Source organism: Fistularia commersonii, chromosome 5 (genome assembly GCF_037954325.1).
Source record: "Fistularia commersonii isolate RoL2024-O1a breed Wild chromosome 5, RoL_Fcom_v1.0, whole genome shotgun sequence".
Lineage (NCBI taxonomy): Eukaryota > Metazoa > Chordata > Actinopteri > Syngnathiformes > Fistulariidae > Fistularia > Fistularia commersonii.
This window is the reverse complement of record NC_141288.1, coordinates 3612501-3639119: the sequence shown is the minus strand read 5'-3', so window position 1 is coordinate 3639119 and position 26619 is coordinate 3612501. Positions and strand designations below refer to the sequence as shown.

The 26619-nt window shown below is 39.6% G+C and overlaps 4 protein-coding genes across 6 annotated transcripts in view; 1 reads left to right on the top strand and 3 right to left on the bottom strand.

The window, feature by feature from the left end:
* Position 1: 1 nt before the first annotated feature.
* Positions 2 to 6869, bottom strand: tmem243b (transmembrane protein 243, mitochondrial b). The gene is made up of 6 exons (XM_086146504.1): positions 6450 to 6869; positions 4792 to 4935; positions 3498 to 3680; positions 2906 to 2956; positions 2681 to 2785; positions 2 to 2235 (listed from the first exon to the last, which is right to left on the bottom strand). The coding sequence occupies exons 3-6, from the start codon at positions 3573 to 3575 to the stop codon at positions 2116 to 2118; spliced, it is 354 nt and encodes a 117-aa protein (XP_086002630.1). The 5' UTR covers positions 3576 to 3680; positions 4792 to 4935; positions 6450 to 6869; the 3' UTR covers positions 2 to 2115.
* A 2460-nt stretch (positions 6870 to 9329) lies between these two features.
* meig1 (meiosis/spermiogenesis associated 1) lies at positions 9330 to 11415 on the bottom strand. Of its 2 annotated transcripts, none has more exons than XM_086146127.1 (3): positions 11319 to 11415; positions 10172 to 10358; positions 9330 to 9720 (listed from the first exon to the last, which is right to left on the bottom strand). In XM_086146127.1, the coding sequence occupies exons 2-3, from the start codon at positions 10316 to 10318 to the stop codon at positions 9592 to 9594; spliced, it is 276 nt and encodes a 91-aa protein (XP_086002253.1). In that variant the 5' UTR covers positions 10319 to 10358; positions 11319 to 11415; the 3' UTR covers positions 9330 to 9591. The 2 variants fall into 2 exon arrangements, with proteins under 2 accessions (XP_086002253.1, XP_086002254.1); XM_086146128.1 differs by having other exon boundaries at positions 11324 to 11366.
* A 269-nt stretch (positions 11416 to 11684) lies between these two features.
* On the top strand, positions 11685 to 19518 carry dclre1c (DNA cross-link repair 1C, PSO2 homolog (S. cerevisiae)). Of its 2 annotated transcripts, XM_086146495.1 has the most exons (15): positions 11685 to 11909; positions 11997 to 12048; positions 12879 to 12963; positions 13469 to 13528; positions 13641 to 13696; positions 14034 to 14135; positions 14592 to 14664; positions 14806 to 14946; positions 15032 to 15133; positions 15269 to 15405; positions 15525 to 15579; positions 16031 to 16119; positions 17108 to 17202; positions 17734 to 17820; positions 17930 to 19518. In XM_086146495.1, the coding sequence occupies exons 1-15, from the start codon at positions 11801 to 11803 to the stop codon at positions 18571 to 18573; spliced, it is 1887 nt and encodes a 628-aa protein (XP_086002621.1). In that variant the 5' UTR covers positions 11685 to 11800; the 3' UTR covers positions 18574 to 19518. The 2 variants fall into 2 exon arrangements, with proteins under 2 accessions (XP_086002621.1, XP_086002622.1); XM_086146496.1 differs by lacking the exon at positions 11997 to 12048 and having other exon boundaries at positions 11835 to 11909.
* Positions 19519 to 20110: 592 nt separating this feature from the next.
* The window catches only part of cpm (carboxypeptidase M), a 13782-nt gene continuing 7273 nt past the window's right edge, over positions 20111 to 26619 (bottom strand). Inside the window, exons 7-10 of the mRNA XM_086146497.1 lie at positions 23682 to 23855; positions 23018 to 23170; positions 22312 to 22460; positions 20111 to 22025 (exon numbers count right to left, since the gene is read on the bottom strand). Coding sequence (XP_086002623.1) covers positions 21783 to 22025; positions 22312 to 22460; positions 23018 to 23170; positions 23682 to 23855 — 719 coding nt within the window. The 3' untranslated portion in view covers positions 20111 to 21782. The remainder of the gene's footprint in view (positions 22026 to 22311; positions 22461 to 23017; positions 23171 to 23681; positions 23856 to 26619) is intronic.

Genomic DNA, 26619 nt, shown 5'->3' with positions numbered 1-26619 from the left:
ATTTTGGAAAATTAAGACAATTTTATTAAAATGGCAATAACATTTTTATCCTAATTGTTGAATTACACATTTAGGTTATGTCTTTGAGGTTAAGTGCTCAGAACAGTCTCCTCATCGTTGGATGTTCTCAGGTTCCACCGGGTTCTCCGTCCTCAATCAGTGGGTTTTATTGCAGACTTAATAGTCGGTGTGAGTGGTTGGGTGTGTTTGACAGCCGACCGCTCCAGGTAAAGTCCCGCCTCCCGCCATCCACAATTTCTCACGTTCGGTGAAAAATGCAAAAGCTGTCGTTTTCATTTTCTTTCTGATCTTTGGAAGTTAAGCTGTGCTTGAATCCCGGCAGGAGAACAGGAACACGAAACTTCGCTTCCCCTTGCGGAGTCGTCCCGTTTTTTTTTTTTTTTCAGAGCCCTGAGACTCTGGGAGGTTTCGGTTGGCTGATCCCCTGCCGGTTCACGACTGCGTTTGAGATGTGAATGACACGAACGAACAGGGACGACTGATGCCTTTGGAGCCAAAATGATGATTCTATGAGGAATGGAGATCTATTGTTGCCGCAAAGTCTGGTGGTCGAGACGCTGTATTTTGGTCGGTCGGCAACTTAAAACCATCAGGATCTGAATCAGCCGCGTATCGTCCGAACGTCTTCCGGCTGATCCGGGTTACAACCAACCGATCGCCTGGTTATTGATCTTCGCCCGACAAAACAATACAGATATCGGCGAATCAGACTGGGATCTAAATTCCAAGTTTCCAGGATCAAACAGTCCAAGTCTCTGGTTTTAAAAAAGCTCTTTACTGATCGAACAATAAAATAAATAGAGAAGTGGTTCAGTCCTGCAGACCAGCGATGATAAGTGCTGAGGTTCTTGCGTTGGTATTCCGTCGCTTGGCCTTGGTACAGCCGCCGTGCTGCTGTTCGTCATGACTGTCACACAGAGTTTTTGTATCGAATGTCAGAAAAATCACCGAAGCTAAAGGGTGAGATCAGTGTGGAGCTGTTCCTTCTCATCTGTTGGACAGCTGGCCTGAGTGTGGGTGAGTGTGTGAGTCACACAGTCTAACTCAGCTGTGTTTAGTGCAAGAGTTGGCAGTCAGCAATTAATCAAGGAAGTCTTTTTTTTTCTATTAACAGTTTTAACAAGACATGGTTTGATTTGTGGAAGTCTGCAAAGCGCTCCTTCCTGCGCTAACCGGCGTTAGCTCGTTTGTGCTACAGTGCAAACTGGGCATGCTCAGTAGCAGCTTGTATTGGCTGGAATCGCCGACCCGCCAACTCCATCGAGGTACTTTTTTTGTTCTTTCAAGCATCGCCGGCTAACGATCTGTCTTCTGACGACATTGGAAAAGCGAGTCTCAGCTAAACTTCTCCGAAAGGTCAAAGGTGCCATTTCTCTGGGAGTCAAAGCACGACTTGAGATTTTTCCTGAATCTTTCCCTGTTCCCGTCACTCCGGAGCTTCATTGGAGAAAGCTGACAGACCGTCAACAAACTCCTCTTCCTTCTCCTAGCAAAGCCCTTCAGGTTTGTAAAAGTATTGCTTGTACTGCAATGAGAACCCTGAGTGAGAGCAGAATGCTAGCAGGTGAGAAATTGATCGCTCATAAATTTGAACATTTTTTTTGTTTGTCTTAAATTAATTTTTCCAGCAATGTTTTACATTTGCAGGTTATTAAAAAAAAAAAGAAAAAAAGTCATTTTCCATTGGTTTAAGGAAATTTTTATACTGATTTATTATCTGGTCTTTGCTCTGACTTTTTTGCTCTGATTTTTGGGAACATTTCCGAGTCCATTTGTTATCGACGGTCGGATAATTCCTGTTGGTTCCAGAAGATCCAGGGTCTGAGACATCATTGGAGAACAGTTTGGTCTTGTTTTTTTAATCCCACAGGGCTCAAGGGTGTGTGTGTGTGTGTGTGTGTGTGTGTTTGTGTCCACGAACCCTGACATAGCACAGCATGGTGACGCCGTCGCTCAGGAGCTACAGTTTTTTTTTTGTTTTTTTTTGGTCCCAGGAACCTCGTCGGACAGGAGGAAAGTCTTTCCGAGAGATTCGCTTTGGTCGCCGAGTTTTTCTCCCGAGGTTCATCGGCGCGGCTCCTCCCCCCGCCGTCCTCACCTGACCTCGTGGAAGTAAAGGTTGGCACAGAGACACAGCAACACGATGGTCGCCAGCATGTAGTAGATCAGGTTCCGAAACTTGGGCTCCAGGTCACCCTGCCGGTACCAGAATATCTGCGGGGGGGGGGGGGGGGGGGGGGGTTAACCTTTCTTAGTAAAACCTCAATTTTAAAAATGTACATTCAATACAAGGAAAGCAAGAGACGTGGTTGTTTTGACCAAACTAGCACTGATTAAAAAAAAAATCTCCAGCCACGTTTATTTCAGGTATCTTCAAAAACTTTTGAGGAGTTTGAGTATTTTTTATGACTCAAGTTGATTGCCGCAAACTTAATTTCATCTAAATTTCCAATTCTTTGTTTTTAGGGCCACTCGAAGTTTATTGACTGGATACTGAACCTCAGGGTTGCAGTGGGTTACTACACCTGGGCCAGGGAAGCTACAGCGCCCCCTTGTGTTCCGGAGGTTTGCCACAAGTTTCAAGTTCATCATGCAGGTTTTCATATTAGCAGAGCGGCACTTAAGTACGTGACTGCCTAGGTGTGTGTGTGTGTGTTACCAGCACTATGGTGGATCCACAGGCCAACAAGATGCAGACGGCGAAAAAGACGTTGAGCGGTTGAGGAGGCAACACAGGGAAGACGAAGGAGCTGATCACCGTCACCTGGAGACACAAGCGACCCGGTTTAAGGCGGCAGAAGTTGGTTTTCGACGAGGCCTCCTCGAGCAGGTGTAACACAAAAACACTGTTCGCACAACATTTTTAAGACAAGGCTTTACTCACCAGGACGATGAGGGTGGTGAATCCTCCGACTGCCAGGTTGATGATTCGATCCTGCAGACAAAAGAGGAGCCAAGGGTCTTTTCAAGTGATACTCTCTTGGACAGAGATTGTTTTTTTTTTTACAATTATTAAGTTATTTATACTTTCCATGGTTTGATGAGCAGGGGAATATTTTCCTCAAACTTGTCTTACTGACATACACCAATACCACATATAAACTGTGTATTTTTATAAATAGACGTATGCATGTATATACATACAGGTACACATACATTGATGAGATGCTGTGTTGGTATAATCCAACCGGAGTATATTGTGTGTGCAGGGTCAGTATTCTGAACATAATTCAGTATTTATACAAAATGTTTGTCATATGTGAGGTCTAGAAATGTGTTTCCCTGTACAATGATATTCTTCATTCTACTTCACTTCTACTCAGCAATGTGAGTAGAAGTTCAATAAATTTGCAGTTAATAATATAATGAAATGAATATAGCATCGATATAATGTCCGTGCCATGGGTATTCTGTGGTTGGCAGCACAGTGAGTACAGTTCTACCGCAGTAATGTGGAGCTGGGATGCCGTTCCTACCCGGGCCGACGTCTCTCCAAACAGAGGCCTGTTGTCCAGGCCGCTGGTCCCGTACGTCCTGGAGCCGAACTCGTCCATGGCTGCCCCTCAGCAGCGCCGCCGACTGGAGACTCCGGGCCAGAGCTGCATGCTCCTCCCGGTCAGTGGGCCGAGGGGGTCATGGTGGTGGCGGTGGTGCTTCACCTGGTGTGGGGACAGGACCTTATGAAACCAGGAAATTCTAATCCCTCTTTCCTTACGTATCACATCTAAACTTGAATAGAATCAGTCGTTGTTTCACCAAAAGACTCAAAACAACACCTTTACCCAATCTTCTTCCACATTTTAGGATTTGCCAGGCTGACTATCTTCAGATTGCTCAACGCAAAGGATAAGCCCAGAATGAGCACTCGGAAATGGCAACGATCTGAGCGACTGGTTTACACCGAGAAAAATAGTCAGTAGTTTTAACTGTCAGTAGTGCTGAATATTGTTGCATGTTTCCTTTAGGCTGGGTTTTAACATTTATTTCCTGCCTTGCTTCCCCTTTTCTCAGGTCTCAGCAGTGGCAGCGACATGAAAATGGGGAAGCTGAAATCAAAACCAAATCAGACCAGTCCCTCTCTTGAATAAATCAGAGAGCAAACACTTTGAAAATTTACTGTCGCTCTCCCCCTTGCAGGCACAGAACATTAATAATCATAATTATTATAGTCTATTCTGCAGCTTTATGGTCATGAAAGGATGCATATTAGTTCTACACAATTACAGCAGTAATAGAAATATCAGGACAAAGTCTCACACTGACTCTTCAAATTACATTATTTGGGAAAAATTGTGAATTTAATCTGATGAAAGGAAAACTTTACTGCCACAATATATGGACATTAACATTTCAGGACATAAATGTATATCCTTGTAAAATGAGGTGCAAGAGATCTTCCAGGAATGCTGACATCACATATCCCTGAGAATTAACACAAGGCTCCTTCTCATGTGTTTGGATCCGTAATCTGGAAAAGAACCTGGCTGTGGAAGAGTTAGCGTGGAAACCGGCACGGTCAGAGCTCATTACACTTTGCAGCGTCACACATTTGCTTTCTTTGATTTTTACACATTTTTACAAAAAAAGGGACAATTTTCTGGTCTTTTCCTGCTGGTTATCTCAAGTTTTTCTCCCCTTCTTTTTTTAATTCTTCGATTTCATTTCTCAACCCTTCTAGGGGATTACTTTCTTTTTCCCCAGGATCTTCTGGAAACAATTAGGCTGGCAAAGAACTATTGACATCAGAAAAACAAAGTAAAAAAAACCCACCGGGCAAACGTTGATCCACAAACGTGGTGTGTCACAGGTTCCAGCTCTTTCCCCTCCTGGGCCTTGTGGACCAGCCTGGGTCCTGGACCTCCCGCTGTGATTGTCCAAGGGGGGGAGATCGGTGCCGCTCGTGGTGAAAGTCAGCTGTCATGATATCAGAGGGAAGTTGCACAACCAGAGGTATCACCAGGTCACAGGGTAAGCGAAGTCATGGCTCGATAACACACAACACCCTTTCGTTCTGTGTGTGTGTGTGTGTGTTTATCGCTTTTGTATCATGACCCTACTCAGCAAATTCTGCTGAGGTTACGAGAAGATGCTTTTTTTGCGGGAAATCATGCGCCAACTAGTAAAACTAGTGTCAACTTTGTCCTGCAAAGCGTTCCAGTTATAAATCTGACACAAACATGGTGTGGGTTTGAACCGAATGAGGGAAAACTGAACAGTTCAGATCCGCCTTGCCCCGAGTCGCTCACACCTCAGCTACCTTTCTGGGTCAGGAGGCAATGGGAACGAGAATAAAAGCCTCACGGCACAAAACGCACAAGAGGGAGGGGGGAAAAAACACAACCACTTCATTATCAAGACAGCCTAAAGCTACATTCCTCCACAGCCTTGTGATTCTCTAGGCTTCTTAAGAAGAGACCCCACGCCACGTTTCTCCCCCTCTCAAAGCTCCACTGTGGAGGAGCCAGGGTGGAGGTAAACACTGGAGACCAACACATCTCTGGAAACAGTGACCTCCCTTTCAGATTATAGATCACATACATTTAATTGACTCCTATGGAAAATTGATGCATAATCAATTGAGATTTGACTCTGTTTTTTCCATTGTCTTAATTTTTTAAACGAGTCGTCTTCGTCTTTTGCACAATGGAAACTGCTTAAGAGTTACTTGTTTCATATTAAAAAACAAAGAAAATAGAATGAAAACAGAAAAGTGTCAAAAATAAAATTGATATGCAGAAATATTTACATCAAATTAACTTAATTATGATCAAATCAAATCGTCTGAAATCGATGAAGATCATTATTGATTTAATGAAGGAAAAAAATGATTTTTACCGCTCTCGGTTACATTACTATTATTATTAATATTATTATTGTTGTTGTTGTTATTGTTCCGACTAAAACAGCGTGTTTTGCTGGGAGGTTGTGAGATGAAATCCGGAGCGGAAACTCCGACTAAAAGTAGCCACAGCCCGAATATGTCTTTAAAATTATTTTTCAAAATCTATAACATTGATAGTCTCATTTTTTAATCGTCGTCATTAACTCATAATTAATTGCTAAAGTGGTTAAGCTAACAAGCTAAGTGAACCCCTCTTAATTTCACCCGAGCAGCTTGCAGGTCGTTCGGGTCTAATGCCCGCGGCTCCAGGAAGAGCTGTCAGCCCTTCTGTCTCCGTGAGAACCAAGGATGGGACAAATAAACACGGTTTAAAATTAGAAAAAAACTGTAAATGACTGAAAGCAAACTTTGAAAAACAAAAACAGGGACTGCATTTTGACTAGCCAACCTGAGCTCCCCTCGTCTCAAGGCCACCTTTAAGGCAGGTTCACATGCTAACAAAGCTAAGCTAGCTTGTCAAGATAAACTGTCCGCAGAAAGGGGACTACGGGGAAAGAAACATGAAAAAAGCAGTTCTTCTACTTACATGACCCCGTAACTTTCGAGTAAAGGAACCTTATAACCTCCGCGATGACTCCGGTGGGAACACAACTTCTAGGGGGAAACCGAGCCGGTCACGTCTCAGTTAAAGGGAATTAGCCCGCTAGCTTCGAGTTAAGCTGTTAAAGGCACGGCCAAGATTACGATTATTACTGAGCCGACGCTAGCGGCGCTGGCGCGGCTAGCAGCTAGCTGGTACTCCATTCATTTTTTTCACCCTTTTAAGATTGCGTGCTGACTGGCGGCGCCGCAGTGTTTGCACAAGTCTTACGCAAGCCGAAGTGGCGTGTCACGGTCACACGACCGATCCGGCCGAATTGTTCCGGTAAATGTCCCGAGCTGTATTCGGTTCGAGACATTCAAGGGAAATTCCGCCGGCGGGCCGTCACGGTGGTCGCACTCTCTCGCCGAACTCCATTTGGAAATTTAGCGATTTAACCGTGGACGGCTGGATCACACGGCTGACTCGGGACGCGCAGCAGGAATCCGTTCCGGTCTTTAACCGAGACTTTAAATAAGACAGAGGGTTTAAAGTTGGATCCGAACGGACCGTTAAATCTACAGGAACGCGACAGACAGTCCGGGGATTACATCCACTCATTTATCTCTTTTTAACAGAGGAGTCAAGCAAAGAAATATGCAAGAACTCTTCATACACACTAGTCATCCCAAGTCACTTTCACATCAATCAAACATTTCCTCTCTGTTTGCTGATTCCGTTTTCTATGTATAGATTTATTATAGTTTTGAATTAACATTTTTTTATTCCTTTGTCAGTTTGGCAAACCTATTTGTTGATATTTGAGTTGTTTGTTTTTTAAGAGCATCAGTTTATTTCATGCAATAGGTGTTTGGGGGAAAAAATATTAAACGGGGCGTTAATTAAATTGTTGTCAATCAAACAGTTATATTTGGATTCTTTTTTTATAGTGACAAACCATTTGCCTCCTCCCAGCAGGTCTATAAACTAACCCTGTTGCAGACCCTTGAAACCAACTAAAAACCTGATCAGTCGAAATCAAGAATAAAAGTAAGAGTTTTTTCGTTTTATTTTCTAATTCACTCATGTGCTGTCATACTGTCTGATTAATTTTGACTTTTCAAGAACGACATAAAGAAAGTTAAAAGACCCAAGGCTTAATCACACAGATATCTTTCCAATTAAATTAAATTGAATCATGTCAAAACCAAAAGAACCAGATTTTTGTTCATCATAAATTTTTGAATATTCTCGATAATTGTCAAAAATTTGCATCCTGAGTGATGCTGTTATTTGAATGAATAAATGTATATTTTTTAATCATTATTATTTAGTTGGAGTTTCCTCACCTCTGTCTGGGTCTCCCTCTGCTTCCTGCCCAGTAGGATGCCTGACCGTAAGGGAGCGCCTAAATAAAGCCCCGGCGTACCTCGGAGGAGGCTGGGGGGGCTGGGGCCTCCTCGGTGGTCAGGGGCGGTGCCGTGAAAGCTCGGACCCGCTGGACCTCACATGAGGCGCTGGGCGTCCCAGAGGTCACGGCGGTTGGAGGGCACAACCGTGAAATCTGTCCACGTTGCAAGAAAAACCCGTTCGGAGGTCATTCCAGCGGGTGAATGGGAGAAATGCCTTATGATGTCGTTCTATCGGCCATGGATCCTCGGGTGTGAGGCGGAGGAAGACCCTCAGCTTCATCTGCTCTCCATTGCATGGTTTTTATGGTTGTTTCAGCCTACTTTATCAGTAAGGCCCCGGACCCCCATTGACACCAACCCCTCTGTTGCACTTCTTTGCACTGCTTTGCACAGCTTGCCACTTTGCACCATCAACCGCAATCGCCCTGATTTCACTCTTAATTTATTACATACTGTTACATCTTGTCAACCAAAGCAAATTCTTTGTACTTGTAAAATTACTTGGCGATTTAAGCAATTCTGATTCTGATTCAAATTCTTCATATTTGTAATGGAACATATCAAATTAAATTATCCAGCTTTAAAAACTGATTATATCATAAGATTACATTCAACTTTTTTGTCATTACACATGTAGAAATAAAGTGCAACAAAATGCAGTATTATCATTACGAATGATAATAACAAAGCAAACTATATTCAGATTATCTCTTAAGAATAAGAATAAGAACAACTTTATTTATCTCGAAGGAAATTGTTGTGCCAAAGTTTCAAGTAAAACATAACAATAATAAATAATAGTAGGAAATTGTATAAACAGTATAAAAAAAAGGGGGGAGGGATAAGAAATACAAATAAAACTATAAAGTATCTAAGTAACAAGTCAAGGCTATAAAGTGTCTTAAGGTCTTAAGTACAAAAATTAAGAATGCTTGAACAATTTTTCTCAGCTTTGCAGCTATTTGAAAAAAATGTAAAAATATATGTATTATTTAGGTCAATTTTTAGGTATATTGTAAAAACACTTGACGGCGGTACTAACGTCATTTTAATGTATTAATCCCCCATTTTTGACATTGAGACACATTTGAACCTTTTTTTAATTTAGCCCGTGGAAAAAAACGGATCACTTTGTTTTTTTCACATTTGTTCATTTCCTTGAAAAAAAACCTGTTTCGAGGATTGAGTTAGGAATCCTTGGGAATTACAAAAATTGAATATTTTCATTTCCCGTCTCCATGCAGACCCGCCACGATTCAACGCTAATGGATCAACATTGCCCCCTGGTGGCGTTCATCAATTTCTCCATTCCTATTCTATTGTCTGATGTTTTCTTTGCAAATATCTTGAAACGCTTTCGTGTTCCTGGACTCTTTCCCTTCCTCTAGAAAAGAAAAAGAAATATGTAATATATTATAATATATAATATATTATAAATTCATAAATATGTCAAGTTACTGAGAAATTACAAATATTTGCAAAGAATGGCCAAAACATCTGAAGCAACAGGTTACCTTGAAAACAACAGTTTCACAGAAGGATTGATAGAGTAGAATAAAAGAAACCCTCAGCATGTCTTAACTTTTGGTTTCAGTTGCTTTAATGTCAGGTTAAAAGCCAGCAGGTGGAAAACAACAGGTCATGAAAACTGAACATGGTCTCCAATGTGTGTGTCGGTATCAGGGCCAGGTGAAGGTGTGTGTGTGTGTGTTGGGTGTCAATAGATGATCACTTTGTCAATAGATGAACACTTTGACCTTGCGGACGTCACGGTCCAGACACTCTCTGTTCCTGCTGTAATAGTAAAACGTGTCGTCGCGGCGCTGCAGCTTCTTCACGAAGCCATTCTCTGGCCATTTGTCCACCTACGGGAGGGGGGAGAGCGGTTACAGAATAATAACATAATTGGAGAAAATGTAAAAAGGATCTGTGTGTGTACAGTGCAGAGGGGGAGGGACTGATGTGATGTCACATAGGAGAAGCACAACATCATGGGAGGGGAAATGAACTAGTTATCTTAAGAAATTGACAATTAAATGAAAAATGAGACTCATTTTCCTTTAAATAAATATGCAATCATGAGAAAATAAACAGTAACTCCCCCCTTCACATCTGCAAATGACAATTCTGGCAAATCAATGGATATTCTGGTCCCCCCCACCCCCCCACCCCCCAAGAGAATTAGAATAGAATATAAAAGAATATAGTAGAAACACTGTAATGATGTCCATGACTTTAAAAAAAAAAACCTCTACGTTTTCCAGGAAGCCCAACTCGGTGGGTTGTAATATTGGAGGAGAACAGGACAACACTCACTGAGGCCCCTTGCTTGACGTGAATATACTCCAGCTCGTCTCTGTAGCCGGCCTGCTGGAAGCGGAACAGGTTCTCCACCTCGGCCGTCCAGCCTCGGGCTCGGCTCATGGACTTGGGCTTGGACACGTCGATGACAGCGCAGGACATGGTGACAGGAGCCGCGTAGATTCCCTCCTTGTCTGAGCACCTGATGGCCGGCAGACACACTCAGCCCACACACACGTTCCTCAAATGATCATTGTTTTCTACCCGTGGTGGCGAAAGCTTGAAGTCCGCTTTTCTTTTTATTCTTTGTTATATTTTATAATTTCCCCCCATTATGTTTAGCTCAATTTTGTCTCATTTTACTGTGTGTGTGTGTGTGTGTGTGTGTGTGTGTGTGTGTGTGTGTGTGTGTGTGTGTGTGTGTGTGTGTGTGCGCGCACTTTAAGCACTTCATTCAAATGTTCTGCAAGACAAAGAGTTAACGAATTGCCTTGTGTTCAGTCTGGTGCATTTGTTCTGAATATAACTAACAGTTCATATTCATAGAGACAGATAATTAAATGAATAACCTGGTAAATTAAAACAGGATTTATGCTCCCTTGGGAATAAATGAGAAGGGAACAAAAAAAATGTGTAAAATGCAAGTCAGTGCCTCTTTTAGAAAATATATTCCTTGTGACTGGAGACAGCAGCTGACTCATTATCTAAAACAATTAATCGGTCTATCTCTAATGCATCGGAAAAATATGATTAAGAGCTTGACGCTGTTTAAAATATCCATGCAAACAGGCGAGACTTGTTTGGGCTCCAATAAATTCCCTGTGTCGAGTGTAACTGCAGTTCATTACGCACTATGCCAGTTGATCACTGGGGTCCAAGAGGCTTAAAACGCAAAACCTTTACACAATTATGGTGTTTGCCGAAATAATAAAAACAAGCTAAAGATATAGAAAATGTAAAAAAAATTGTAACTTTAGGGCAAGAGAATGCGCTATTAATGGATAACAATTAAAAACCAATAATTTTTCAACATGATTTGGTGAGTGTCGAACACAAAACCTCACATATCTCGCGTTTTTGAACGTTATTTTTGAAATGTTTACGCTTGAATATATTCCTATGGTCTGTTCAAAAAAACAAAACTGTACTACAACTAACTCACCTTACTTTCTGAAGAATTTGTTGAGTCGAAGGACTTTCGAGACGTCAGTTTTCAAACGATGAAAACGGCTTATATGTGGTTGCTTGGTTACGGGAACTTTCTTCTTCGGTGTTGGAGGACGGGGACGAGCGGACGATACCAAATGGAATCGGCGAAGTGACCTTCATATTACGAATAAACTGGATAACCACACGCATTTTATCTGCCAATTTTAAATAAATGACCGTTGATTAATAGTGAGAGAGTTTTAACCCCAATTTACCTCGGCCGAATATCTCAAATATTTGAATATATATGTCGACGGAAGATGGCACTACCCACCGCTTGCGCGCGCCAAGACAGCGATAAAACAAAGGTGAAGAAGATGATGGACGCCGATAGGCGGGATAAACAAAGACAAGAAACGATATCGGGCTACTAGAGCGTTCTCAGAGTCGAAAGTACCTCGTTAATGTACTTTTTTTTAGGAAAAATACTTAATCATGAGTTCGTTCGCCGGTCGAATGAAAGAATACCCGACCATTTCTCTAGACTGCTTTGACAAGGAGAACCTACATGCCCGGGCGTATTTCCTCTCCCACTGCCATAAAGGTGAGTTGTTGTTTTTAAGCTAGCATCACGCCGTTTGGTGATGATATTGCTAAAATATACACGTGCATGTACATATTTTGTAAATAGATCACATGAGGGGACTTAAAGGACCGTTACTGAAGAGGAGACTGCGTGTCAGGTGAGGACGAGCTCCCCGGTTTCGTTTCTCAACTCTCCAAAGTGACAGTGTTTATGTTTGGAACTTGGCTAGCTTGACGCGCACTAAGATCAGTAACCCGTTCAGTCTCCGGCGACGTAAAATAGTCGATTTTTAGAGCAAAACCCGGGGCGGTTAAGGCTATTAGTAGGACTTGAAAAGCAACAAAAACATGTAAAAACAAAGACAGAAACGCACATCTACCATCTGCATCGTAATTGTGACTAAATGACATGATTATTGTTTGCGTTCACGCCTCATTAGCTAACAGTCTCATTGGTCTTAAATCAAGCCTCACTGAATCAGGGAACACAGTATCCCAGCAGACTATTACAATAGTTTGAGTGATGTGGCAGTATCATGAGCTTAATAGAAAAACAGTGCTGAATTATCATTATTTTTTTTTATGTTTTAATCAATTTCACCAGTGGAATTCCAAGTAAATATGCTGTCATTATGACTGTGATTAATGAAGTCTAAATAATTTAGAGATTTCCAATCTATTGATTGTAAATTAAACAAGGTGTGGTTCAATAACTGTGCATGAATCTATAACAAGCTAAATTAAAAAAAGATTTGTATTTATTTAGATTTTATTTTGAATATGTTCAATCATTTACAAAATTAACTCTTTTTCACATGTGCATTTCATTCTCCTAACATGTTGAAAATGAAGTTGGTAGATGTTTTCACTACATTCTAGGTCTTTTGTAACAAAATAACCTATTGGGTGATTAGTAAAGGGCCAGCCTATCTGAACATAAATACTGCACTTTAGTAGGTAATTCTACATGCATTTTCTCTGTCTCCAGTCGGATGGTCAGACTTTACTGCTCCTTTGTGACTAAGGAGCTCCTCCTCAGCAACCCCAAGTACTCCTTCTGGGAAGACTACATTGTGAGTATGCAAACACGGCCAACATATGTGACAGTCTCTCCCCACAGTCTCTGGTCTTATCTTACATCTAAAGCAGCTGCACTTACACGAGTTGCAGACGCTTAGGTATGATGAGATGTCACAGAATGTAAGATCTTGATGATTAGGGGTTCCGAAAGATGGTCCCGAGGATTTAACAGCTAAAAATGTTCCGTGAAAGAAATGTTAAACAATAATTTTGCCTTGATTCAGTAAACAGGAAACGTCAATAGAATGATGTGAGTCTGACAGGCTGGTTCAAAGGTCAGATTAGTGGTTCATTGATTTGATTTATTTTTGATATTTCACTCTCACGTTGATGTTTCACCGCAGCTGGAGTGGGTCTTCATAAGTGGATGGATGAAATAGTATGGGAATGCATGAGATGTGTCTTGCTTGTGTTTTGAAACCCCCCCCTTTTTTTTGAATTTCTTATATTTTTATGAGAGGAGCCATGTTTTCTACTGCGATCTGATATTTATTTTAGGTCCCCTTAGAGGTGGAGAGCCCAAGTCAGATCTCCTTGGTGGACGAGTTGACTGGTGAGGTAATGGCTGACATCCCACTCACCCACCGCACCTTCAGAACCCTGTGTGTTTTCTGTCTTTTTTTTTTTTCTTTTTCTTTTTTAAACTTACCATCCAGTGTTGGATTGACAGAAGGAGGAGGTGGTGGTCACGCTCCTGCCTGCCGGTCACTGCCCTGGCTCTGTCATGTAAGTCCAGCGCTGCATGAAAACTCACAAAACAAATCAGAAGCTGATGACAATGTGGTGTTAAGATAGATGCAGATGTTCCAGAGCTTAAACACCATTAGATATGTTCATGAGCCTGCAGAAGAGAATTATAGACTGGCTAAAAGCCCGTATCATTGCTGTATTGATCACGAATGTTTCGGATTTCATTGATATTTCAGTGTCATTTAGATAGCTAACTGCCGAGCTAAGTTGCGCTATCCAGCTTGGAACGTAGATACACATTGATCGCGTCTTCAACTATCAGTGTATTTTTCTCCAAAACTATTATCAAATGTCAATAAACTGTTTTGTGCAGGTTCCTGTTTGAGGGTTGCCACGGAAATGTGCTGTACACAGGAGACTTTAGGCTGGCGATGGGAGACGCCTCCAGGATGGAGGCGCTTCACTCCGGCAGCAGGTTGGTTCCCCTGCCACGCTGCTGTCCAAGTTAAACCCTGTCCCCGTGAGCCGGATGACAAGTCATACAGAAAATGAAGATCCACATGCTGATCAGTACATTAACCCTTTGTACCCCAACCATTTTCAGATGTTTTTTGTGAATGATCTTAATTATTCTGCAGTATTTTTACTCAGCAGGTTAAAATACTTTTTTGCTGCTTTTTTCTCTGAGGAATGCCAAGTTGTGTGACTTGTGGAAACCGTTTACTTTCAGCTGAATAAAGGAGAGTGACTTTACTCGAACATTTATCGTCTGAAAGCTAAATCCTTTTTCTTTTCTTCACAAAACATCAGACCATAAAAATAAAACAAGCATAAATGCGACAGATCAAGTCATCATTTTTTAACAAAGAATTATGTATTTTCACAGGTCTTTATTTCCCACCATAAACCTTTGTCTTCCTTCCTCCCTCAGGGTGAAAGACATTCAGAGCATCTACGTGGACTCCACCTTCTATGACCCACGGTTCTTCCAGATCCCTTCCCGGGTATGTTGCTGTAGTCTGAAGGACAACAGGTGTAGAGTTGGTGTTCTGCGGCCGTTGGCCTGGAGCTTGGATACAGAACAGAACTACAACTCAAAGGCAATGTTGTTTTATTTGTGTGCGTACGTGTGTGTGGACATGCAGGAAGTGTGTCTGAAGGGAATCTTGGAGGTGGTCGGCAACTGGATCTGTCAGAGTCCACATCACGTTGTGTGGTTGAACTGCAAGGCAGCATATGGCTACGAATATCTATTCACCAATCTTGGAGAGGAGTTCAACACACAGGTATCACACACACTCACACACACACTTCTGTCAACACAGTTTGCGCATGGAGATCTTTATGCACTCCCTGTTTGACCCAACTCAGATCCACGTCAACAACATCTCCATGTTTAAGAAGATGCCAGAGATCCTGAGCTACCTGACGACCGACCGCAGGGCACAGATCCATGCCTGCAGACACCCCAAGGTCTCACACACACACACATAGACATACACACACACACAGTCAGATCTTACACTGGTGCTAACCGTTCAAATGTTTTGTACAACCTAAGGCATATTACAAGGGCTTTTCTTCTAATGTGGATGTGCGGGTGTGCAGGATGAGGAGTTCTTCCAGGGGAACAGGCTTCCCTGCGGTTGCTCGGCCCCTGACGGGACCCCCCTCCACATCATCAGCATCAAACCCTCCACCATGTGGTTCGGAGAGAGATACAAGAAATCCAGTGTGGTCATCAAGTAAGGAACCCGGAGATGACAACAGCTATCATCATCGTCATCATGATCATCCTTGTAACAATGATATCATATGAATGGCGTTACGTCGGGTCATCTTGACGTGGTCTTTTGTTTTCCAGAACCGGAGGCAGTTCCTTCAGAGCCTGTTTCAGTTTCCATTCATCCTACTCTGAGGTGCTTCCGCTCTCCTCTCCGTTTCATCCTCCGGTCTGAAAGCAGAGTCCGGGGCTTCGTAGTGAAACCTCACAGAGGTTGTAATTTAAAGATGGTCATTTAGAATATTCTGGATCCCTCCACTTTGGTTCAGACTTTCAGATACACCCTCACCAGTCCCGCAGTGGTAGATCGCCAAAGACCTCTCAGACGGGGGCAGAACATCCTTTTTTACCTAAAACTCTGTTTTCAGACCAAAAACAGTCAGCAGGTCATGAAGGATGTAAATTATCTGTAGGTGTGAAAGCAGGGGTCATTGACAGGTCAAAACCCACTTCTACGGTGTAAAAACATGCTAGTTTTCAAAAATTGTGAGTTTAACCCTTTCCGTTCCCCCTTGATCCCTTTTTGCCTGTATTAACATTTAAAAACTGTCTTTATATTTCATTCTTTTCTTTTTGTGTCTTTTCAGATTAAAGACTTCCTTTCGTACCTGCAGCCGGTTAACATTTATCCCAACGTCGTCCCTCTCGGGCGAACCGCCAGCGAAGTCACTCAGCTGTAAGCATCCCTTTTGTGTGGTTTTGGTTTGAACAGGTGGCGCGCTGTTAGACGAAATTCTGCGTGATGTGAGAATGCAGCCGAAAGCGTCAGGAAAATCTTTTCTAAAAATAATGAAAATGTGAAAGAGAATTTGTCTAAAATTTCTGGGAGATTTCAGACATGTTACAAAAAATTACCCTCAAATGGAGAGAGTGATTACATAGGATATTATTTTAAGATCTAGAAATGTGCAGAAAATTTAGCCACCGTGATTTTTACAACATCCTGAAACTGGCAAAGAATCATCTGAAAATTCTCTGGAAACTAACGTGAAAATGAACAGAATGCACCAATTATAAAGATCGCGTGTTAAATCTGAAGGATAGACTTTTAATAGAGTAAAAAGCTGACATGTAAAACGGTATCGCGGCGGTTGCAGTGGTTAGTGCTTCCTGCTTTGACTCTTACAGTGTGCATGTTTTCCCCGTGTCTGCATAGGGTTCCTCCCACGGCCTTTAAACATGCAGGAGGTTCATTGGAGATCAAAAACTGTCCGGCTGTATAAATGAGGCTGAATGATTGTCTATCCTTAAATGATTTGTGAATGAAGGGGTGAATATTGGTACAGCTATATGATGTGTGAATGAACAAGTGAATTGTATAATTTTTTATGAATAGTTGTATGTCGACATGACGTGTGAATGAGAGGGCGAAAGGTTGTCTGTCTTTTTGACACGTGAACGAGTGAGTGACTGGTAACTATGTGGTGCTGTGATGAACTGGCGAACGGTCTTGTTGTCCAAGAGATACTCCAGCATCCCCGAGCCCCTTAGTGCAGGATCGGCAATATGGTTAATGAATGAGAGAATGACATGAAAATGAGCATGTACCCGAAACTTTAGATTTAAAAGACTTGGCAGAAAATCAATGTCTTCCTGAAAATAATGGTAAATAATTGATGGAGGGAAAGATTCCTGGAAACTGACAGAACCTGCTGTTTGAACAGGCTGAGGCTGATGTGCCGGGATCAGACCCAGCAAACCTGGGTTTACAAACCGCTGGGCGTCCTCAAACGCAGAACGCTGGAGCAGCCCACGTACGGTGAGAGACACACACACACACACACACACACACCACACATGCCACACCAGCTGCTCCACTGACACATACACCTGCTTGCTGCCGTATAGTTTCCGTTGCTCAAAGAGAGATCCTGACAGTTTGACAAATTAGCTTTTCGTCTTCATTCCCTTCGCACTCGCTCATAAAACCTCGTTACTGTTTAGTCAGCAAGGGGAAACAATTAGTCTAAAGCGCAGCTCCAGAAAGTATCATCAAAAGATCTTAAGCACAAAAGGCTGGTGGAAATAAGCAAAAAATACATTTTAACAGTTTTATTTTAACATTATTGATTCAGCATTCAGAATTGTGGTAATTCTTTAATTGAAGTCCTTCTATGTTGGGTTAAAGGTCAAATCTCATTAAAACTCAGCGGAGACGGCCGGGTTGAGAAACCCTGTGGTCAGGATATGACCTGCGCCATTGGGGAATCCCAACTTTGGCCCAGATTGTCTGCGGTTTTGCCTGGATCTCGAGTTTTTACAGCTAATTGACGCTGCTCTCTGATAAAAGATAGCGACAGCGACGACGAGCTGTTCGACCGGCTGGACCTGATGCCCGTCAGGAAGAAGATGGCGCTGGACGGCCACTCAGACATCGGTAGGGAAACATTTCAGCTTCCCTTTTTCCCCCCATCCGGATTTGCCGTTTTTTTAATTACACTTATTAATTCATATTTATTGATTTAATTATTATCATTTTTTACAAGCTTTGGCCACAGCTCAGATTCCTCAGGTGATGGCGCCCCCTGTGTCTGTGGAGGACTGCTCACCTGCTGGCCCACATCAGACTCTTGCTTTCCACAACTTCATGGACTGTTCAGAATCGAACGGTGAAGATGAGGAGGACGAAGAGGAGGAGGAGGAGGCGGAGAAGCTGGAGGCGAACGGATCTTCCAATCCTCCCAAATGGCAGGATTTCTTCACCGCTGAGCCGCTGAGTGACAGCCAGAACAGCCAGTCGCAGTCCTGCTGCTCCGCCCCGAGCCCCGCCCCCTCCCGGATGACCGGCTCGCAAACCCCGGAGCTGTTCAGCGACCAAGAGGAAACGGCCGACGACAACTTCAACCTCAGCCTGTCGGCGTCACTGTCCAATCAGTCTTCCCAGAACCTGGACTCCCTCTCGCCCGACCCTCTGGCCCGCCAGCCTCCGCACGCCGGGGAAGACGGAGCTCGCCGCGGTGTCCGCATGGAGCCGGAGGAGACGTCCGAGTCCCAGGCGTCGTCGGACTTTGACGTGCCCTGCACGCCGGAGTCCAAGCCGCCGCGCGACGACGAGCTTTCGCAGCTCTACAGAAAGATTGCGGCTGGAGAGGAAGCGTTTCCGAGGAGGGAAGGCCAGGGCCTGGCGTGATGGAGGGGCGGCAGCGTCACTCCTATGAGAAGGTGCTCGTGTTTGTGGTGTAAACAAGGACTGCAGGGCCGAGCGGCCTTCATCCGCTGACGTTCCCATCAACCTTCGCAGATCCAACAGGGATGAGAGAACCAAATCCGGACGGTTGGAACCTAGAGAGGAAAGGTGTCGTTTCTCGCACACAACCGCTTCCTCCTCAAGCTTAAGAGTGACGCCATACTTGTAGTTTCCAAAAGTGTCACCATATTTGTAGTTCCAACTGGAATACTTTCCACTGGCGCCTTGCTCTTCCTGTATCAAGAATACTTGATGCGTCCCCAGCGAAGGTTCGCCAGAACTTCATTCCACTCTGGACCAAAGGATTATTCCAATTTTAATCTCCGGATAGTGACTGACAACTCCGTCGTGCTGCTCCCTTTACCTCACAACCTCAAACCCCATTCCAATGAAAGTGACCTTTATTGCAAAAATAGGGACGAGACTATAGATTTTTCAGGGATTTTTTGCAGGTTAAATGAATTGTGTGAAGACACACATCCTTGTGGGAGGCGAGTTGCTGGTCGACCTGGAGATACTTGATTGATGGACTTTTTTTCTTTTTTTTTTTTGTTGTCAAATCATGGCATTGAATCACCTTGAGCTGGGCTTTAAATGTGTTCACCTTTTTGATGAAAGTGGGATTTATGTTCCTCTTTTTCGCTCCATGGTAATCAACATAATTTCTTTAAAAAGCTTGAATTCTTTCGGACAAATGTATTGACTAAATTCAGTTACTTTAAAAGTAATTTGAAATTAATATATGATAGATTTCCTGTGATGAGTGATGTTATTTTGTCATAATTTAAAATTTCTTTGTAAAACCTTCTTAAAGAAACACATTTATTATTTCTAATCACTCTTTCCTTTTGGTATATTTAAAAAATAAAAATCTGAATGGGGGAGATATTTGCCTTTGCATCTTGAGCTCATTTGAAAATTGATTATCAATCAAACAGAGATGAGTCAGTGTCAGAATCAGCTTTCTTTGTCATCAAAGTCATCCAGTGTTGTTTCAAACATTTCCAGGAGGAAAAATTCCACCCTTGTTACATAGAAATACAGAAATATTTTTATTGAGAGACTCCAGACCCGAAAATATAGGAAGGAATCCTCAGAGGTGTTTGGCAGGTACAGAGGACCAAAGGTGCCAAAAGCTTAAATCAAAGAGTAATTTAAATCAAGGTTTAAAATCATCTTGAAACATAAAATAATCAAAATATCGATCTAAAAATATTTAGTTGCCAAAAATTATGATTGGGTGCGTTCATACAACATAAAACCTCACATATCATGACTTCCTGTTTGCATTGGCATTGCTTTTTTGAACTCCACAATTGTGAATATGTAACTATTTTTTGCTTTATATAAATGAAAAAGTTCATATAAAACAAGCTTTTAAATTATATAAATTTTGTATTTATATAAAAAATGTTGACCTCTGAATCAGATTGATAAAATGGAAAAGGAAATGTACTCAACATTTTTGATGACATTTCTGTTCAAGTTAACTTGCATCTTTTATTTGATGAAATATATGAAAAGATTACAGTGATTCATGACTTTGGCAGCTTTGGTCCTCTTTAGAAACAGTTTTCTGCAGATGACTGAGTTCTGCAGTCCAGGGTTACATCATGGCACAAGATATTCTCCTGAGAAACAAAGAAGTTGAATATTGCGGAAACACAAACAAGACATTTGGTTTAAAAAAAAAAATCAACATTGGCTTTGGCATAGAAGCATTGAAACAAATATACTATGATTAAAAAAACAACATCTGATTGAAAACAAAATCAAGTGCTCACATTGTCTTGTTCGTGAATCAGTTTTCGGGTAATACTTCTTTTTTTAATTCAGAGAATATAATCTTTCCCATGGATTTTAACACCAGTCTCATTTTTCAAGCTAAGCTAGCAGCTAGGGAGCTTTCAAAGTGACAGTACCTGTTTTAGTAATGACTGGTGGTCATTTTTGTGGTAAATATTTTAACATGATTATGTGATTATGTGTTTTGTTTTGGGTAGAGCCGTAGACAAAGTTTTAAGCTTCAGGCAATAATCTCCTAACGCAGATGTGTAGTAATTTCAGTTATCAATTTGCATTACATTATCATTTAGACAGCTAAAGGCAATGTTCCCAGCCAGTTGACGTCTGAGCTGCCCTTACCTGTTATAACCGTGGGAAAATAAAAACGAACCTTAAAAAACATATATATACACATTTATATATACACATATACATATACATATATATATATACACATATATATATATGTATACATATAAAATTGTATTTAAACAGTCAATTACATATATATATATACATATATACATATATATGTATATATGTACATATATGTTCAATTACATATATATATATACATATATACACATATATGTATATCTACATATATATGTAATTGACTGTTTAAATACAATTTTATATGTATATATATGTATATGTGTATATATATATGTAGAAATATACCTATATATATAGGCATGTATATATATATCAATCATATATACATACATATATATCCATCATATATACGTATATATGTACATATATGTGTATGTGTATATATATGTACATATACGTGTGTGTGTGTGTATATATATGTACATATACGTGTGTGTGTATATATATATATATTCACACACACGTCACACATATATAGGTATATATGTGTATATATATATACATACACATACATATATAAACATATAATATGTATGTGTATATATAGGTAAATATATATACACCTATATATATATACCTATATATATATATATATATATATACCTATATATAGTATGAAATTGTATTTAAACATTCAATATAAGGCTATTCAAATCATACACAGGTTCATATATTCATGTTTTTTTTTTTTAAATGTGCAGGCAAAGCGAGCAAAGGGTCATTTGTGAAACTTGTCAAATAAGCCAAGGCCAGTGTCAACATGGTGCAGCAGCCAGCTCTACGTACCCTTGGTCAAACTGAACAAAGGAATGGTACATTCATGTTGCAACGTGATAAAGAAAAAGAAAAAGTTAATCGTCCCTGTGTGAGGTCATGATGTCATCCGGCGTCCGGAGAACCCCCCCCCCCCCGGTGAGCATCATTTCCTGCGGCGGCGGTTCGTTCTAAGTCCAACTTGAAGGGATTCAAGCTCAGACGGCCAGGGATCTGAGCCCCAGCAGCAGGCCGAGGGTCCAAAGCGACGTGGCCACTGCTGGCCTGGTCGCGCCGGCCTCCAGCTGCAGGGGTTCGGGGGTGGGAGTGGGTGTGGAGGCGGGGTCGGGCACAGAGCCCACGCGACGCAACAGGAAGTCGTGTTTGAGAGCAGAGTTGTGATCGGGACCGTAGGGGACGTAGAGCTGCTGCGTCAGCTGCTGGTGACCAGGATAAGATACCTAGACAGGAAACATCAGCACCAAAGGTTCATCCATGACCACTAGGGGGCGCCAAACCACACCATTTCATATTCAGACGGTTTTATAATTCAACAAAATCAAATATTAAATAGCTTAATATCACTTGAAATATAAAAAAATACATTTAACAAGTTACAGATGTCTTTTTGATTTGGAGAAAATGATTATCTAGTCATCCCTCACCTTAAACAATTCAGTTAGTATATGTTTTGCAATGTGTGTGTGCTTGCACGCGTGTGTGATGTGTGTTTGTGTGCACGCGCACCGTGAATGTGTAGTTGCCGGGGAGCAGGAGTCGGTAGTATTCTCCATGCCGGTTAGTTTTGAAAGGTAGCTTGTTGTTGCGACCTTTGACCTCCACCACCGCGTCACGGACCGGCGATCCAGAGGCGTCGAACACACGGCCTTTGACACCTTAACACACACACACAAACACACACACATACATACATATAACTTATCCCACTGTTCCTGAGGCATCTGAGCTCAAATATTGTTTTGCTTCATTTCACACAAATACTCATCAAAAAATCTGTTTTAATTACATTTTTAATTTAAACCCGACAAGTCTCCATTTTCAGTAAAGCAAAGACAAATGTAATTTTGATCATTTTCAGTGCAGAGGTCATTTTTAGATATTTATAATATATATTGTTTTCAGGGAGTTTCCAACTGAATTTAATGAAAATTTTGCACTGACTTTTTTTTTGATATCATTTCCTGTTATGGTAAATTCACAAGTGTTTTCCAGTGAATGTTATAATAATCATGAAAAAATAAATGACTAAATAAATGTCCAATTAATTATTAAATATACAATACTTGAAATCCATGTCTTGTCCAGTTTCACTTCATTTCCTGCTGATTTCATTTGATTGTTTAATGTGTGCTGTCAGTGTTCTGGCCCATCATTGGTGATTTTGTTGCCAGGGGCAACAGATGGAGGTGTGGACGGGCGAGCGGGTACTGACCCAGGTGCACCTGCTCGATGAACTTCAGCAACGACTTCCTGTTGTTCATCCACAGAGCAGGAAGTTGACTGACGGGTGGAAACTTGCAGCAGGAAACTTCCAGTGTGATCTCCAGACACTGAGCCCAGATGTAGTTGTAGTCCTGCATCCCACCTACACACACACACGCACACACACAGCCGTAGAATGGCAATTTATAGCCCCTTAAATTATGTTTTTGCAGCAGGTCGGCCTGATCGTTTTTTTTTTTTTTGTTTTTAAAAGGATAGAAAATAAAATAGACAAAAAAGTCACAAAAAAAATTGACAATTCTATTTTTAAATCAAGAAACCACATTATATAAAAAAAAAAATAAAATCCCATCAAAATTATAAAATGATTGCATAAAAATAAAAAAAAAACAAAAAACTGATTGCTTACTTTAAAAAAAAAAGGACAAAAAGATTGGTAAATAAATAAAAATTGAAATGATCATAAAATAAGATAAATATGAAATAAAATGTGCGGATAAAATTTGAGATAAACAATGAAATAATTGTGGTAAAAGGCAAATACATGTTCAATTAATTGCTTGAAAACTCCGTAAAATTATTTTCAAAAATTATTTTTAATTAACCAAAAAGTCCCTAAACAACAGTGTTATGTGTGTGGTTGCCATAGCGACCTGACAGTGGGTACCACTGGTAGCCGTTAGTGATTCCTTCTGGGAAACCCCAGGCTCCCTGCTCGCAGGGGTCGCCATGGTGCATGCTGCTGTGGTTATAGGAGTAGGTTTTGGCCAGGTGGATGTAGACGTCGTTGTCGGGGGAGACGCTGGCCGAGCCAATGAGCTCGCTCCCTGCAAACACACAGAGGCACACACAAACACACACACACACATGTGTAAATGTGTGTCTTCATGGATTCACGGGGGATGCCTTAACAGACTTTTTCAACTTCTTGTATTTTTCAGGATAACTTTGTCTTTTTTTTTATATTTGCACTATTTCTTCTAACACATTTACTGTAGTAATTTCACTATTTTTTTTCTTGCATTAAAAAAATAATCTTTTGTTTTATTTAAGATTCTTGAAATTGTTTATTTTTGACATTTTCTCTTTCTCCTGTTTTTTATAATCTCATATACTTGATATATAACTTTTAAAGTTTCTGACAGTATATACTTTTTCTTGGAGAAATGGTAACATTTCACTCTTGAAATTATTTAATTAAATAAACATTTAATTCAAATAATCTTTATATTGGCAGATATATGTGTGTGTGTGTGTGTGTGTGTGTGTATGTAGGCCATGATTTTTAAAAATACAAAAATTAAAAAATGTCTGAATTGTGTGGTAATTTTGTGATATATTTTTTTTAATAAAAATCACTACTTATACTATTACAACTTAATGCATTACTATAAATATATATTCTATTTGTAAACTACTAGATTCTTCTACTACTACTACTACCACTACTACTATTATTGTATATACTGCTAAAAGTAATATAGTATATAGATATATACTAAATATAAATAATAAAAAAATTAAGATATTACATTGACAATTAATATATATATACATACATACATACATATATATTTGTATATATGTGTGTGTACAAATATACCTATCTGTACTAACACAACGTTTTAGATCACTACTTTAACCATATATACTGCTCACTATATAGAGAACTATAAATATATGATTCTACAACTAGTATATACATATATCTACACACACATACATATATATATAGATCGTACAAATACATCTACACTTAAATATACAACTATAACAATATATATGCTGCTACGATTATGTATTACTATAACTATAACTATTGTAACTACAAATAACTACATATTGTGTAAGTCTAAACAACTGTAAAGTTGAAATATAAGTAAACATAAAAAAACATAAAACTATGATGTTGACCATCAGAGATTAAATTCATTATAATTTTTAATTTATATATTTATTTTGAATGTATACACAGAAAATAATCAAAATGTGTTTTTTCATCTACAAAGAAAAGACTAAAAGATTGTTTTTAGAATTTCGAAATTTTGAAACAATTTGAAAAAAGTGAGGCATAATTTCATATAGAAACAAAAATATCTAAAAAATTAGTAAATGATAAACATATATGTATATGTAAAAAATATAGTTGTATCTATATTGTCAACTCCTTAAAATAATAGTCTAAGTAATTTTTGATTTTTTTTCAACACATATATATTTCAAGTCTTAAGTCTGACAAACTTGAAAAATGACGATTATTTTCAGAAGGCGTTGATATACATATAAATATGTATGCATACATTAATGTTTATATTTATCATTTGTGGTATAAGTATTGGATCAATTTAAAATGAACAAAAATTGCATAAAACAAAAAATGAAAATGCAGATTTTTAAAACCTTCGAAATGAAGTTGAAGCTAATAAAATCTAAGAAGTTTAATTGTTTCATTCATCCATTACCATCCAACACTTAGTCTGCATTTACACACACATTGACACACGTATGTATACGTGTGTCAATGTGTGTGTATAAATGCAGAAGTGTTAGATTGATAAGTATACATTTTTTTAATACTTTCTAAATTTGACATATACAGTCTTATATAGTTTGAATTACTTTTTTTATTTGAGGTTTTCAGAGATTACTTTTTTGTAATTTATTTTTAAATTTTATCTAATTTGATAAATATTGATACCATATATTTTCAGGTTTAATTGTCTCTTTTGCGGAATCAACAAATATCAATCCATGTGTATATATACACATATGTAATAATTGATTTTCATTTATTCTGTGTTTTTTTATGTTTCCTATATTTTATTTCAACATTTTTTATTGTTAACGTTTTGAAAATTTAGGTAAAAAAATGTATTTTCCTTACTTCTTTATTTCTGATTTCAGAAAATATTTTTATTTACTTTCACAGTCTATAATTTTTACCATAAGACTGTGTACATTTTTTCAAATTCAATTAAAATTTTAATGAAATGTTTTACTTTTTATTTTTTTCTATTTATTTATCTAAAATAATTTTTACTTCATACTGTTTGTTACTTTTATCTTTTATTAAAAATATTAAATTGAGAAGAAAATTGTTGAGGACATTATCTCAATAACATTTCAATATATTGTGTGTGTGCGTGTGTGTGTGTGTGTAAATGCAGAGGTGTTAGATGGATATGCATACATTTTTGCAATACTTTCTGTATTTGACAAATACAGTTATATATTGTTTGAATTCCTTTTTTATTTGGAGTTTCGGGGCCACATTTTTTGTATTTTTTTTATTTCATTTATTTGTACAAATATTAATATATTTTTTCAGGTTTACATGGCTCTTTGTGGAATCAACAAATATCAATCCATGCGTTTATTTTCATTAATTCCGTTTTTTTGTAAAATACATTTTCTGTTCTCAACATTTTTTTCTTTATAATTTTTTTTTGTTAACATTTCGAAAATTTAAAGTTATAAGAATGTATTTTCTTTATATTTCTGAATTGAGAAAATATTTTGATTTAACTTTCACAATCCATTAACTATACCATAAGACTGTATACATTTCTTCCTGATTCAAGTCATTCAAAT